This window comes from Brassica napus, chromosome A8 (assembly GCF_020379485.1).
Source record: "Brassica napus cultivar Da-Ae chromosome A8, Da-Ae, whole genome shotgun sequence".
NCBI lineage: Eukaryota > Viridiplantae > Streptophyta > Magnoliopsida > Brassicales > Brassicaceae > Brassica > Brassica napus.
The window spans coordinates 8,633,230-8,648,734 of NC_063441.1; the positions used below are offsets into that span (position 1 = coordinate 8,633,230).

General features: G+C 29.4%; 1 protein-coding gene across 1 annotated transcript; it reads left to right on the forward strand.

The window, feature by feature from the left end:
• The first annotated feature begins 6,029 nt into the window (after nt 1-6,029).
• Nucleotides 6,030-9,219, forward strand: LOC106418930 (glutamine synthetase, chloroplastic-like). The gene is made up of 12 exons (XM_013859663.3): nt 6,030-6,283; nt 6,787-7,048; nt 7,129-7,168; nt 7,247-7,350; nt 7,443-7,491; nt 7,571-7,677; nt 7,787-7,874; nt 7,958-8,086; nt 8,214-8,288; nt 8,375-8,626; nt 8,723-8,783; nt 8,888-9,219. Exons 2-12 carry the CDS (start codon nt 6,807-6,809, stop codon nt 9,025-9,027), a joined length of 1,287 nt encoding a protein of 428 aa, XP_013715117.2. The 5' UTR covers nt 6,030-6,283; nt 6,787-6,806; the 3' UTR covers nt 9,028-9,219.
• The last annotated feature ends 6,286 nt before the right edge of the window (nt 9,220-15,505 follow it).

Consider the following 15,505-nt stretch of genomic DNA (forward strand, 5'->3'; position numbering starts at 1 on the left):
CGGCTCGGGAGCCAAAACTCGTCTTGGCAGGAGAAGAGGGCCGGCGTCATGCTCTTAAGTAGGAGAAATGAATTGCTAGATTTATTATCCCCAATAATTTTCCCCCTTATCATTCGATTTCATGGATGAAGTCAAAAGATAACATGTGCACTTTGGTCGACCATAGTTATACCTTCTCAACAGGTATATAAGTAAAAGGTGCAGAACTTCGCTTCTTAGCTTCTTTCGAGTTTGTTTCGGCATGGAACGCTTAGAACCCTGGAAGTAAATTCCTTATTGCAAGGAGTCAAATGAAACTGTTATCCCTTAGATGGTTTAGCTCAGAGCTGTATGAGATCGTATGATCTTGAGGGACTCATGATCCGTGATTCGTGTTACAATGACTAACAAAATCTGTCTTTTGGCGCATGGTCTTTTGCTGGTAGGTTATAGGGTGTCTTTGTTGACTGAAATATTCGCATTTATGACATTTCCTGGTTTTTCCACCTTTTAGCATTTTACTGGTAAGGTGTCCTTGTGGTCTCGTGAAGTTTTATGGTTTTCATTTAATTAATCTTGCTTATTTTGTTTTGCAAACGTGTCTCTTCCTACTTCTTTGGCGGGTAAAAGGACAGTTAAAAAGGTCTTAAAGTTCCCTATCGAGCAACGTCAAGTTCCTTTCTTAATTAGCAAGGAGGCATTGGAACGCAGCAGTCTTTGGGGTAAGTTCCAGTTTCATGATCCTCTTACTCCTGATGTGTTGGCTCCTTTGCTTCTTATTTGGTACATTTTAAGGGAACATGTCAAGAACAACTAGAGCTAAAGCTTTGGCAGAATACAAGAGGGCCATGGAAACGATATCAACGAAGAAGGTGGAATATAGCCATGCTGCCCCTGATGATGATGTGCTAATCACAAAGAGTTCTGCTTGTACCAAGCGCAAAGCTTCCAGTAACCAGGATCCTCTCGCTTCAGAGAGGAAGAAGTCGAAGATCTCAAGCGTGAATACCATAATTTCTCAAAAAACTTCAGAGGGCCAGGTTAAAGTGTTGTTCAATTTAAACACTAAGTTGTTCCTTTTAGAAAAATAGTTTTTGCCAGAATACGGTCTTTCTAACGTTGTCTGAGTCTTACAGTGTAATCTTTTCTAGGTAAAAAAATGTTTCATGTTTCTTTTTTTATTATAGTGGGTTACATTTATTGATGGGCCAGATTTATCTCTCGTTGCAGGTGACCTTTCGGGAAAAAAAATGAACACCGAGATTTCTGCTGTTAGTTAGGAGGAGATGAAGACTTAATCTCGACATTTGATGGAGAACAAAAATAAATGTATTGCCAAGTAGAAAGAGATTAGGAATCCTAAGTTGAAAGTAAAAGCCAAGATGAAGCAGGAATATTGGCAAGATCGGAAAGCACTGTTCTGAAAGGCTGAAACATGAGACGGAGGACATTGTGTTATAATTTATTCCTTTATACTAGGCACATCATGTTATCTATATTATTAAAAAGTTTTTTAGTAATTTAAACCTCTAACTATTTTTAGATCGGATAGAAAACCATCAACTATATTTTTATTTTTTAAACCTTCAACTATTAAACCGTTAATATTGTTAACCTTCCGTTAACAAAATCATTTTTCCTTAGCAGAGATCCGTTAAAATGAAACGCGGTGTTTCATATAATCAGAAAACCGACAAGAGATGCTTATAATTGACTTATATTTTAGTGATTTAAACCTCCAACTATTTTTAAATCGGATAGAAAACCCCCAACTCTAATTTTATGTTTTTAAACCCTCAACTATTAAATCTTTAATGGCTTTAACCCTCCGTTAATAATGTTTTTTTTTTCTGAACAATGATCCGATAAATTGAAACGCAGTGTTTCATTTAATCACAGAAAATGTCACAAAATGTTTTAAACCCCTTTAACCAATGGACATGAACAATCACAATTCATCCCCAAATAAAATAATAAAAAGTTATTCTTCATTTTCAAGAACCATCAAAAATGAACTAAGTAAAAAACTCAGTTATTTCTAATTTTAGTTTTTGCTTTTCTGTTCATTTATTTATCAAAAAGATGTATTTTAGATTGTTAATTAACTTAGGTTATCCATTTTTTCACAATCAAAATTTTACCTAGAAATCACCTTTTTGATAAATTCTAGATAAAATTTCGAGTGTGAAGAAATGTATAGGCTAGGTTAAAAATTACAAAATTCACATTTTTGATAAATAAATAAATAAACGTGAGAAAAAATAATGTTAGAAACAAATACAGTTTTTTTTTTGAGTGTGAAGAGATGGATAACCTAAGTTAATTAACAATCCAAAATTCATCTTTTTGATAAATAAATGAATAGAAAAGCAAAAACTAAGATTAAAAATAACTGAGTTTTTTACTTATTTCATTTTCGATGGTTCTTGAAAATGAAGAAGAACCTTTTTTTTTGGGATGAATTGTGATTGTTCATGGCTATTTGATAAAAGAGGTTTAAAACATTTTGTGACATCTGTGATTAAATGAAACACTGCATTTCGATTTAATGGAGCACTGTTCAGAAAAAAAAACATTTTTATGGAGGGTTAAAGCCATTAAAGATTTAATAGTTGAGGGTTTAAAAGTATAAAATTATAGTTGGGGGTTTTTCATCTGATTTACAAATAGTTGGAGGTTTAAACCACTAAAATATAAGTTAATTATAAACATCTCTTGTCGTTTTCTGATTATATGAAACGCCGCGTTTCATTTTAACGGATCTCTGTTAAGGAAAAATGATTTTCTTAACGGAAGGTTAACGACATTAACGGTTTAATAGTAAAAGGTTTAAAATCATAAAAATATAGTTGGAGGTTTTCTATCCGATCTAAAAATAGTTGGAGGTTTAAATTACTAAAAATCCTTATTAAAACTGAACTACATTTTAGTACTGTTTGGAAACATGGATAAAACATAAATGAGAATTGTTTGGAAACAATGATAAAACATAAATGAGAATTGTTTGGAAACATAGATAGCAGATTAATTACTTTATTTTATGTACACATTTAGTCATTGCATTTATTATAAATTATATATTTCCTTTTTGTATTTTTTTTTATAGATTCTGCCGCTACATTTAAAATTAATTTAAATTAATTAATTACAATGGTTGTTGTTTCTTTATAGTGAAAATAAAAACAAAAACTGAAATATATAGTATATATTATATAAAAGAATTTTAAATATAGTATTACTTTATTTAGTTTAGTCAAATATAAAAATTTCGAGAGTTCAATTTTCAAGAAAATAAATATCATAAAATTAATAATAATTCATAGAAAACTAATGCGAAAATTAAATTTTAGGCATGTTTTTTTCATTTTAAAACTAATTAACAGAAAAAAACAGATCAATATATGAATTATACAATTACATCAAATTACATTAAGTTATAAAAAATAATATAATATTATGTACAAATAAAAAAAATTATTATCAAACATCTATATTATAAAATAATAAATTTTACTCTCTTTTTTAACGCTGATTTATTATGATATTATAATTATGATATGAGAAACATTACATAGACGATTCTACTCTATATGTACATTACAAAACATAAAAAAATATATATATGGAATTTTTTAATCAAACCAGCGGTTTATGATTTTATGTTAAACACAAATTAAATCAAACATTCGCGCGGGAGTGCGGATGAAGTTCTAGTATAATTTATTACTCTAGACGGCAAATTTTCACAGAAGTGTAAATACCTCTTCCCTCTTTTCTATGCTTCTACAAACATACAATTATGTTGCTTTTACTTTTAAACTATAATACAAATTAATAAACTAATAAATAAATTTTGTTAAGTTTGGTGATAAAAAAGCTGATATAATCATGGGATGTTAGGTAGATTACCCATCAAAATCTAATTTATATTCGTTTTGAATATCAAATTTTAACTAATTAAATATCTCAACACAAGCTATAATATATTTCAATTTTCTAATATTTTACTCATCATTGTTATGAGTTCATCTATTTTCAGATGACCTAATTAGTTTGTTATCATTAAGTTAGGTTTATCAATAAAAATCTCTTAAACCTGTAATTTAATATTTACTAGATTTTGACCCGCACTTAAAAGTGCGGGTTTGTTTTTTCACCTATTGATCCAATATTGATTGAAAAACTACCTTTATCTTTTGTTTCGAATCTTAAAACTTTATGTTTTTTTTTCACAAAAAAAATCAAGTGTGGTATTTGTTCGAAATAGACTTCAAGATTATATGTGTGATTTAATAGTATATATATATATATATATTCTATAATAAAGAACAATGTGTTTTCATTATTGAAATGTAGTAACAATATGAGTTAGTTTTTTAAATTGAAAATGAGTTTCTATTGTCAATATTTGTATCATAGTTCTAACCATCAATATATACTATTTATATATATATATTGAATTTAAAAGGTACTACTTTTTGACCCGTTTTCAAAGCACGAGTATCTTTTTGTTGACAATTTCGTAAAATTTGCATGAATTTAAAAATTTTTATTATAAAAAATAATTTAAGAGTTATCTATTATGATGTTTGAATTACAAGAAGCGTTTTCCTATCCGACTCGGGGTCATGGTCTAACAGTAGACCCGGTACCCTCTATATAATCTGGTTCAGATTTTTTTTTAAAATATATTAATTAAAAATCTGATATAATCTGGTAAAAACCCCAAAAATCCACTATTATTGGAGGTAGTCTTTATAGAAAAGATTTGAATCTAAAAAAATTTAAAAGAAACAAACCTACGGTCTCAAATAAATTAATTTTATTTCTTACAAAATAATATATCATGTGGTCGAATTCGATATATATGATCCTGATGGGTTATAGTCATATTATTGTAGTACATTGTTATACTATAATTTTGAGTAATTATATTCTAAATAATAACATATGTGGCTAAAACTTTTTTTCTACTAATTTGTATATAATAAAATTATTGTTTAATTTTGTTCCCCATCATCAAAACTTTCTTATATGACATTTTGAATAATTACTAATAAAATTTTAATGTTGCAGCTCTAAAGTCCGTTGTTCTTTATTATTTTCATGTGGAAGAAAAGATCAATGCCTGATTTGCTTATACCAATTTGATGGGCTTTTATTCATGAACCAAAGTGGATATGTCAACTTTATTTAATAAAATAATGTTTTAACATATTGAGAATCGTAAGGTTTGTAATCACTAATTTAATAATACTTCAAAATATGAATCCTAGATAGTAGGCATTATTATTAGGATATTTTTTGAAAATAATGGTGTCCACAAAAATAGGATAATAAACAATAGGATATAAGAGCAAAATAAAAAAATGAATAGGTCCAACAACCTTGTTTAAGTAGATTTTTTTAGAACTCCTTCCCTTTTAATAGTATAGATTATGATTTGAATTCAAGGCTACCAACTGTAATGTAAGGTTTTAAGTGGTGACACATTTAGAAGCAAAAACAAGGAGTAATATGATGTTTCTCAAGGTTTACACCATTTAGGAAGAAATTAATTTTGATATTTATGCGTGTCTTTTCTTTTTCATTCTTCCGATTAATTTCTCTAAAAGAAATATAGAACATTTTTTCTTTTTAAAAATTAAGAGAAACAATGAAAAAAATTTAAAACTATTTTTATCATTAAGTTATTTTAATGATACATATTTTGTAAAAAGTATTATTTTAAAAGATGTATTTTGGTTTCTTATTTAATTTTATATTTTTATAAACTCATTTCTTTTATAATTATCATTTACTTTTAAATTTTGTCAAAAACAAATTTATTTTCATTCTTAAAATTTTCTTTTTTATTTTCTCTTTATTCATTTTATTAGTAATTTTGACGGTCTGCAATCCTAAATATTCTCGTCTTTATTTTAGTGTGTGGGTTTGTACTCTGTATCACCAACCAAAAACAAAGACCTTATTCCAGCAAAAATAATTAAAAGGGCAAAAAAAGTATGAATACTGAAGTTGAAAGGCACCACAACGACATCTTATCTGCAAAGACAAAGCAATTACCAAATAGAATTTTTTTTGCACCACTCGTAGAGCATACCCCTATCTCTTTGGCAAAAGCCACTTCACTCAGTCCCCTCTTTAAATAAGAAAGTAAATTCTATTTATTTTATTTTTATTTTTGTGAAAGAAAATATTCAAAAATTCTAAGGCTTCTCTATATTTGTCAACTCTTTCTTTGCCATTTGTTGCAAACACTCAAGTCTCTTGAATCAGAGTTAAGTCTTCTTCAAGTTCCCAGGTACTTCATCGTTTTCCCCAATACTCTTTTTACCTTTTCCAGCATTTGATCCGATTTTGTTACTGGATTTGGAAACCCATTTGTTTCTTGTAAGAGAATCTCCAAGGAAACTAATGTAATAAAAAGTTGAAGTCTGTCTTTCTTTGCTGATTAAGCTTCCAAAAGGTTGCTTCCAGTAGATCTCGGGTCCACCACTTACTAATTAATCCACACTTCTCTTCCAACAGGGATCATCACATTTTTTGTTATTTTAGTTGGATCTCTTATCAACAGGGATCATCACACTTTTTGTTATTTTAATTGGATATCTTTGTCTTTTCCCTCTAACTTAAATATATTTGGTTAAAATCAATCACCTTTTAGTGAACTCGGTTTAGTTTAATCGGTCTTGGTCAAGAATCTGGATGTTTCAGAACAAGAAGCACAAATCTTAATGCCCTCTAGTGTATCATATAAAGTTGTAGATTCTTGATTTGGGTTTAAGTACTTTCTGATCTGATCAGGGATCCAAGCTTTAAACAAAATGGCGCAAATCTTGGCAGCTTCTCCAACATGTCAAATGAAATTGACTAAACCGAGCCCCATTGCATCTTCAAAGTTATGGAGCTCGGTTATGTTGAAACAGAAGAAACAGAACAGCAGCAAACTAAGAAGCTTTAAAGTGATGGCTCTCCAATCTGATAACAGTACAATCAATAGAGTTGAGAGTCTTCTCAATTTAGACACCAAACCTTTCACTGACCGCATCATCGCTGAGTACATTTGGTACATATATATACCTCTCTACGTCTCATATCAAGCTTCTGGTACGAGGTTTCTAATGATTTGTCCTTTTATTTAAATAGGATTGGAGGATCAGGAATTGACCTTAGGAGCAAGTCAAGGGTATATGATACTCTAATAGACTTTGTAGTGACTTTATGAAGCTAGTATATTAATAGATGGTTTCTTTGAAAATTGTAGACTCTTGAAAAGCCTGTGGAAGATCCTTCTGAGCTTCCCAAGTGGAATTATGATGGTTCCAGTACCGGACAAGCACCTGGTGAAGATAGTGAAGTGATTTTATAGTAAGATATTTCCCCAAGGCACTAGACATTTCTAATTTCATATGATATAATTTCACAATCTCATCATACATTCGTTTCATGTTTGTATTCAGTCCGCAAGCTATCTTCAGAGATCCTTTCCGTGGAGGCGATAACATATTGGTATGCATCATTGACTTTGATTCTATAAGTAACATTTTTTTGTTGTCACACACTAAGGGTGGAGCTATTATTTGTAAAGGTTATTTGTGATACCTACACACCAGCTGGTGAGCCAATTCCAACAAACAAACGTGCCCGAGCTGCTGAGATTTTCAGCAACAAGAAGGTCAATGAAGAGATTCCATGGTTTGTCATAGCCCAAAACTCTCATATATAGATATATCGGCTTACCTCCAATTCTATTTACTTAGAATTTGGTGCTTATATATGTCTAAATACTCTCTCATGATCTTAGGTTTGGCATTGAACAAGAGTACACTTTACTTCAGCCAAACGTAAACTGGCCTTTGGGTTGGCCCGTTGGAGCGTATCCTGGTCCTCAGGTGATAACCAAGTCAAGCTATAAAAGTATGTTTTGTGTTGGTTTACAAAAAGTAAAGTAACCAACAGTTTTTATTGGTGTCAGGGTCCTTACTACTGTGGAGTTGGAGCTGAAAAGTCATGGGGACGTGACATTTCAGATGCTCATTACAAAGCTTGTTTATATGCGGGAATTAACATCAGTGGTACTAATGGTGAAGTTATGCCAGGACAGGTCTCTTTTTTCTCAAAGAAGCTTCTGATAATAATTCTATAATTATTTATTTATTTTTATGTTTGATTATGTTTTTTTTTGCAACTTAATGTTTGTTTGATTATGTTGCCAACAAATATTTGTTCAGTGGGAATTCCAAGTTGGCCCGAGTGTAGGAATCGAAGCAGGTGATCATGTTTGGTGTGCAAGATACCTTCTTGAGGTAATCAAATGTCTCTTTTGTTGAGATTTGTGGGTGAGAGACTCTAATAGTTAAGTTATATTAACTGTTTGTTTACCATTTTGTAGAGAATCACAGAACAAGGTGGTGTTGTCTTAACACTTGATCCCAAACCCATAGAGGGTGACTGGAACGGTGCTGGTTGCCATACCAATTACAGTACTAAAAGCATGAGAGAGGAAGGAGGATTTGATGTGATTAAAAAGGCCATCTTGAACCTCTCGCTTCGTCACATGGAGCACATCAGTGCATACGGTGAAGGCAATGAGAGAAGGTTGACCGGAAAGCACGAGACAGCTAGTATCGACCAATTCTCATGGGTATGCATATATGCAATAAGAGTCTGAAATATTTCACTTTTTAAGTCCCAGTTGTTTTATCCCTCTGCTCACTTTCTTTAAACTTCAACTTGTCAGGGCGTGGCTAACCGTGGATGCTCAATTCGTGTGGGACGTGATACCGAGAAGAAAGGAAAAGGTACTGATTCTGCTGGAATGGTAACCCTTTTTTTTTCTTTTTATGATATATATAGCTAATGTATATCGTTGTGCCTTTGGATATATATATATATATATATATAGGTTACTTGGAAGATCGACGTCCAGCATCAAACATGGACCCATACATTGTGACTTCACTCTTGGCAGAGACCACACTTCTCTGGGAGCCGACCCTTGAGGCTGAAGCACTTGCAGCTCAAAAGCTTTCTTTGAAGGTTTAAGTTAATTAAACCAAAGCTATCATAAATCTGATGAACAAGCATGTTTATCTAAGTAGTCTTGCCGGGATAATAAATGTTGTTTAAAATGTTGGTTCGGATAAGACATTCTTTGTTTTTTTTTTTTTTCATTTGCATTGTTGAAAAACTCAAAACTTTATGATGGGCAATGTTCATCCTTTTATATTTTCGTTAGGGTCTGATGGCAAAAACTAAAACTATAAATGCATTCTTATAGTCTCGTCTCTTTTGATTTTATTTAACAATTTTAATTTGATTTTATTTAAATTTTTTTAATTTGATTTTATTTAAATTTAAATAAATTTATAATTACATTTTATAAAAATATATATATTTATATTATATTGTATTTAATGATTATTAATTTTAAATCTGTCTCTTATTACCTAGTTTTAAATAGGTATATATTTAAATATATAAATTTTAATAAATTTTGAATTATTTTGTTTTAGTTAAAATACGTTAAACTGGTAATTTTTTTATTAACTAATATAATGAATCAATAAATTTAAATTATCAACAATTTTTATTATTTGATTGGTATTGTTTTAGTTTTGTATTTATTAATGAACACTTACAATTAGTTTTGATTATATATATATATATATACAAAATTTGATATATAAGTGTTGTAAACATTTATGTTTGTAATTATATTTAGTATTTTTTATTAATTATAATTATATTTTTTATTTTCCAAAAGTATAAATCTTTAAAAATGTACGTATTATAATTAGGTTGATTTCATGTCACATTTTTTCAAAAGCATGACACCTTTCTTTTGTTGTTTATGAATTTAGGGATAACACATATGCAAATCACATTATAAATAATGTTTAGAGGATGAATACAGAACTATGTTAATTAGATGTTGGTAAAGTTAGTCGATTGAGTTTTATTTTTAATACTAGATGATAACCCACACCCTGTGCGGGATGAATTTATGAAAACAATAATATTTTGTGATTATAAACAGTAAGTGTTTTATTATACTTTTTTTTTCATTTTAATAATAGTTAAAAATATGTACATATCGAATAATAACCACTTACTGGTACCTTATGTGGGATGAACGCTGTATATATAAATGACTTTATATATATATTTTGACGTCAATGACTTTATCTATTATTACTTATTTTGCGTTCTTTTACATATTATGTAACAACAAATATTAAATATATATTACATAATTGAGAATCCTTAACTATCAAATATATAATTAAATTGGCATAAACACATAAATCAAATAAATTATTATTGTTTATTTACTATTATACTATGGTAAATAAATCTAAACAATTACATTTATCTATTTTGTAGATAATTAAATTTAAATGATATTAACATAGATATATGTAATATATTTTAATATGGTTATCTATCTATTAAATGAGACTTCATAATCATATGGTTTTATGATCATTCATATCTTTTATAACAATTGTTTAAACCATTGATAAAATAAATTCAATGTGAGATTTTTAATAAGTTTAAAATTTATAAATGTTCTTAAAACTCATTGCAAATTTTTAAATTAAATATATATATATATATATGTATATATATATATATATTCAAATATCTAGTAGATGAGATTTATTACTCATATAGTTTTAAGATCATGTGTATCTTATTATAATAAAAATGTTAAATCATTAATGAAAAAAAATTAATATGAAGATTTTAACAGTTGTAGTAATTTATAATCATTTTTAAAATAAAAATACACGATATACAAAAATTCTAAATTTTAATTTTATAATTAATTTGATTATTTAATTTATTTTAATAACATAAATTAAATAAAAATGATGGAGGATACACAAATTATTATAAAAAAATTATTATTAAAATTATTAATTATTATATATATTAGTCATATTATACTGATACGTTACGGAATTTAAACCATCAACGTAAGATTTTTTTGCTATTGAGCGAGATTTGCCAGGCACATGACAACTTTTAATAAAATACTGAGTTTTGTTGTAAAATATACGTAGAAAATAATGACAACTTAATAGTATTCATTTTACCTATAGTAAAGAGATATTCTCTTTGACACAATTTACCATTTTCATAACATTAAGCATAATTAACTAATATATATATTAACGGTGTGTTATCAAAAAGTCATATCCTTGTATACCAAACATCATTTTGATTTTCTTAAAAATTATTATTGAGATGAAAATGGTATATGTATATATGTGTGTGTATAAATAACTACTGACGGTAGTTATAACGATTGACTTATTGATACTGATTTACTCATTGACTCACAACTTTCTTTTTGAACTTTGTAGCAATTAGAATATAACCTCGTACGTTTTATATGCTACATTACACGATAAACAATAAAATGTATGAGTTTCATATTTAAGTATTTGTATTCAGTGACCAAGATAAAGCAAAGCATTCATATGAGCATAAACAACAGTGAAAATACATATTTTTAGAATTTCTAATATCCCAAAGCCCATAGCATCGTCTCGCAAGAAAAATAATCAATCTGTAAAGCATTGATCTCTTAAATTAAGATTTAATAAGATAATATAGAATCACACTGTATAATATAATCAACACATGTCAGGAAGAGAAAGAAGCCATGTCCTATAACATATGTATAACTGAAAGAACGCATCTCTGCAATGACAAAAATTGATTTGATCATTTTAATACATGAAAAGATAATGAAACTGCAAAATACTTATTTAAAAACAATGTTTAGGTGGTAAGGTGTTGGAGAATAAGATAAAGAAACAGAGCTGTCGTGAAGAAGGAAAAAACAGAGCAAGTAAGGTAGACCAAAGCACACTGAAAATTCAAGCCAAGATATTAGTGAGTTCAGACAGCAAACAGCTTATCTGAAAACAACCTCGTTAGTTCAGCCAAAGCATAAAAGCTTCATCTTTACAAGCACACCATATAAGACGGTCAAAGAGTCTTCCTTTTGCCTTGATGAGAGAAGAGCATATTAGCGTTTGTATAGAGTTGATACATATGATGTCTAGAGCTTTAAGTGTTTTGATATCGTCACAATTCAATTCAATAATATATTGTACACGGAACAAACCTTGGATCCCCGCAGCATCCGCAAGCTCCTACAGATTCACAAACAGGAAGCCCTTTTAACATCTCTCCTAATTTACCTCCATCATTGAGCTTCTTGATCTCCTCCATGCCACCAACGTGGACTCCTGTTATCAACACCTGAGGCAAACAAACAGGTTTCTCTTCGCCTAGTGCAATCTGAACTATTTCCTGTATTTGGAGTCCATTGAGATGTCACGCTCCTCTACCGCAACCTGATACCCTCTCAACACCGTCCTTACGCAGCAGCAATCCTCATAAGTCTTTCGGATTCCTCTGAGGCTAGTGAAGTACAGTACTACCTTGTTCTTGTCGTCCTCTGTTTCATAAAGGTTAGGTTTCTCTTCCTCTTCCAAAGACTTAGAAATCAAACGTACGGATTCTGGTAAACTGGTTGGTTTTGTGGCTTTGCTTAGTTGTTTTGAAGACAATGCTCTCTTGCCTAAAGAGAGTTTCAAATTTACTCTTGGATTGTCACAGCCTTACTCTTTTGCATGCAGAGAGAATAACGGCTATTATTTCCATACCGATAACACGAAGTTCAGCGTTCTGCCTTCAACCTGAGTCCTCTCCTCTATCAACCCATATCATTATCAATCGCAGCTCGTGAGTACTGGAAACATGCTTCACGCCATCATGAACTCACGAGCTTCTTGTCTCAGAATAAAAAGAAGCGCATGAGTACGGGAAACTCAATCACCAAGCTCGCCTTCTTGTCTTAGCCGGTGTATATATTGTCTCATACCAACACGATCGTCTCTATGATTATATCTAAAACAAAGAAAGTGACCAGATTCTTATCGTCTCCACGTCGAGAAGAAAACAAAGAAAGTTACGTTGAAAAGAAAGTCAAGTTGGAAAATATCGTCGAAAAGAAAGTGACCAGATTATTAAGGAATGTAATGGCTGCATTAAATTCATATTGTTTGCTTCTGTGTGTTCTCTGCACGACACGTATGTGAATACTCAAATAAAGGCTTCTCATGATGCCACGTCAATGTTACCAATAGACATTTAAGGAAACTCTTAAAAATGCTTCTCCTTTAATATATAGAGGATATCATATCGGATGATCCGTTCAGCTCGAGTAGAAATGCCTGTAGTGTTATATTGTTGACTTTTGTTTGAAGAACCATCACACTATTTCATCTCGAGTTTGAAATGATTACCATGTAAACTGTCTTGGCCGAATCTCAAATCCATACTTTTCACATAATTGTGCTTTTGTTTCAAGTAAGGCTCAAAACCCTCAAAAAATTGTTTTAATACATTCCCAGGACTCACATACCACTTCACCATATCCATACGGACGAGTTGTTGAGCTGTTCATCTGTGTAACAGAAAAACACTTAGTTCATTAATATTTCCGACATTTTTTTTATGACATTATAAAAAGCAAAACTTGAACTCTATTTTTTCGTTCAAGTTTTGTAACAAACGAAATTAGGTCTGATAAGTTTTCTAGAATATGCTATCCGGAAAAGTTATAAGCAAGGATGGAAGTTATTTATGGGTCTTTGGGTAATATCTGAACACCTAAATTTTTTGGGCTTCCCTAATTAATATTATTTTTACTCAAAAATGTTTGGAACTTAGGATCCATGTCCCATGCCCTAAGTTGGTCCTGGTTATAAGGTATATAGGCAGGCTGCCCCTAATCAAGTAAGCCAAACATGGACTTGCAATCCTCATTTTCATATACAAGTTTTAGAAGGTAAAATGGTCATTATTTAAAAATAATGCGTAACATCACTTTTTCGAGCTTGCAGTTTTCTTAAACCTAAAGGGATTTATGTTTTTACACCATATAATCGTCTAACAGGTGGTGGTCCTAACATGTGGTCCGTCTCCCATTTATATACGATAACACAACAATAATGCAAAAACATATATATATATATAAAGGAGAAAGGTAAATTATACATAAATTCAATTGGTTCACCAATGAACTACATCCACATGCAATGCAATGAAAGATCTTATTAATTAGAAGCTGAAAGTATATTTTTGGATACAATATAGTTATAAAAGGTCTCTTATAAGAACACAATATATATATAAAAAGAATATCCCAGTTCTGAAATTCTTAGACTAATGCAATTAGGGGTCTAGACCTAAAAAAGGTGACTAATATCTTTTGGAAGTAAATATGAAGAAGAAGATAGAAAAACAGACGTTAAGCTAATTAGTTTTTGCAAGTAAAAAATGAAGATAACTTTTGCAAACAAAAGAAGAAGACAGAAGAAAATAGACCTTAAGCTTTTGGGTTTTGAAAGTGATGTGATCCCACACTAATTTTGTGATTGGTATTTTTGAATTATCAAATAAAATTAACGCTTAAGATTTTGTATAATAATTAGCTAAAATTTTTAATAATTCAAAAAACAGGAACAAAAAAGATTATAAAAATCTTTGACTAGCACAAAATTAGGTAGAGTAACTTGGCACATGGAAGTTTTCGAAAATCACTATTTTCATTTTTATTTTTTAGAAAGAAAAGTTATTTAAATTTGTAAATCAACTTTTAATATATGGAATTTTGGTTGATGTTGGTTTAAGTTTTGATTTAGCAATTTTATAAAGGATCTAAGTCAAAATGGTAACTCAACTACAATACATGTTAAATAAACATAAAATCAAAAAAGTAAATTTAATTCATGGTTGGTAACATTTTTGAGTTACAATCATAAATCAAACTTAATCAAGTCTACCACATGGTAAATAAAAGACATATCAACTTTTAGAATTATTATTTCTAATACCATTGAACTCTCAAATAAATAATTTAGTTTATGTAACTTGGTTAGTAAAATGACATAGCTGATAATTTAATTCGAAGAAAAAAAACAGCGATATTAATCCCCCTATCTATTAAAAGAGAAGTCACTTTAGTGACGTCTGGTGACGTGTCGCTCATAGGTGAAGTTTCAAAAAAATTGTTATAATTTGATTGGTCGATTTGTTTTAATTTTTATTCATTTAAATTAGATCTAAAAATTTAAGGTAAGTCTAAAAACATTTAAAATCACTTGCCATATAATCTAAAGAATATTACAAATAACAATTTATGGAAACTAATTCTCGAAATTATAGAAATATTAATAATGTTATATTTATTACTTTTAATATTTATAAACTATAAAATATAATGACCAAATTTTTATATAAGATAATTATATAGTTTTATATTCTACTTGATGAATTGTATTCGAATATAATTATATAATAACTATTTTAAATATTACAAAATCCAAACATGTTTATTAATATGATTTTTAAATTATTTATCGTTTTTTACAGAATAAATTTATCATAATTTTAAAAATTATTTATATAGTGTTATAAATTATTTATAAAATATAAA

Coding starts and splice junctions, on each gene's coding strand:
- LOC106418930 (XM_013859663.3), top strand. CDS start 6,807: ATGGCGCAAATCTTGGCAGCTTCTCCAACATGTCAAATGAAATTGACT. Junction 8,289..8,374: donor GTGCAAGATACCTTCTTGAG/GTAATCAAATGT, acceptor ACCATTTTGTAG/AGAATCACAGAACAAGGTGG. Junction 8,784..8,887: donor TACCGAGAAGAAAGGAAAAG/GTACTGATTCTG, acceptor ATATATATATAG/GTTACTTGGAAGATCGACGT.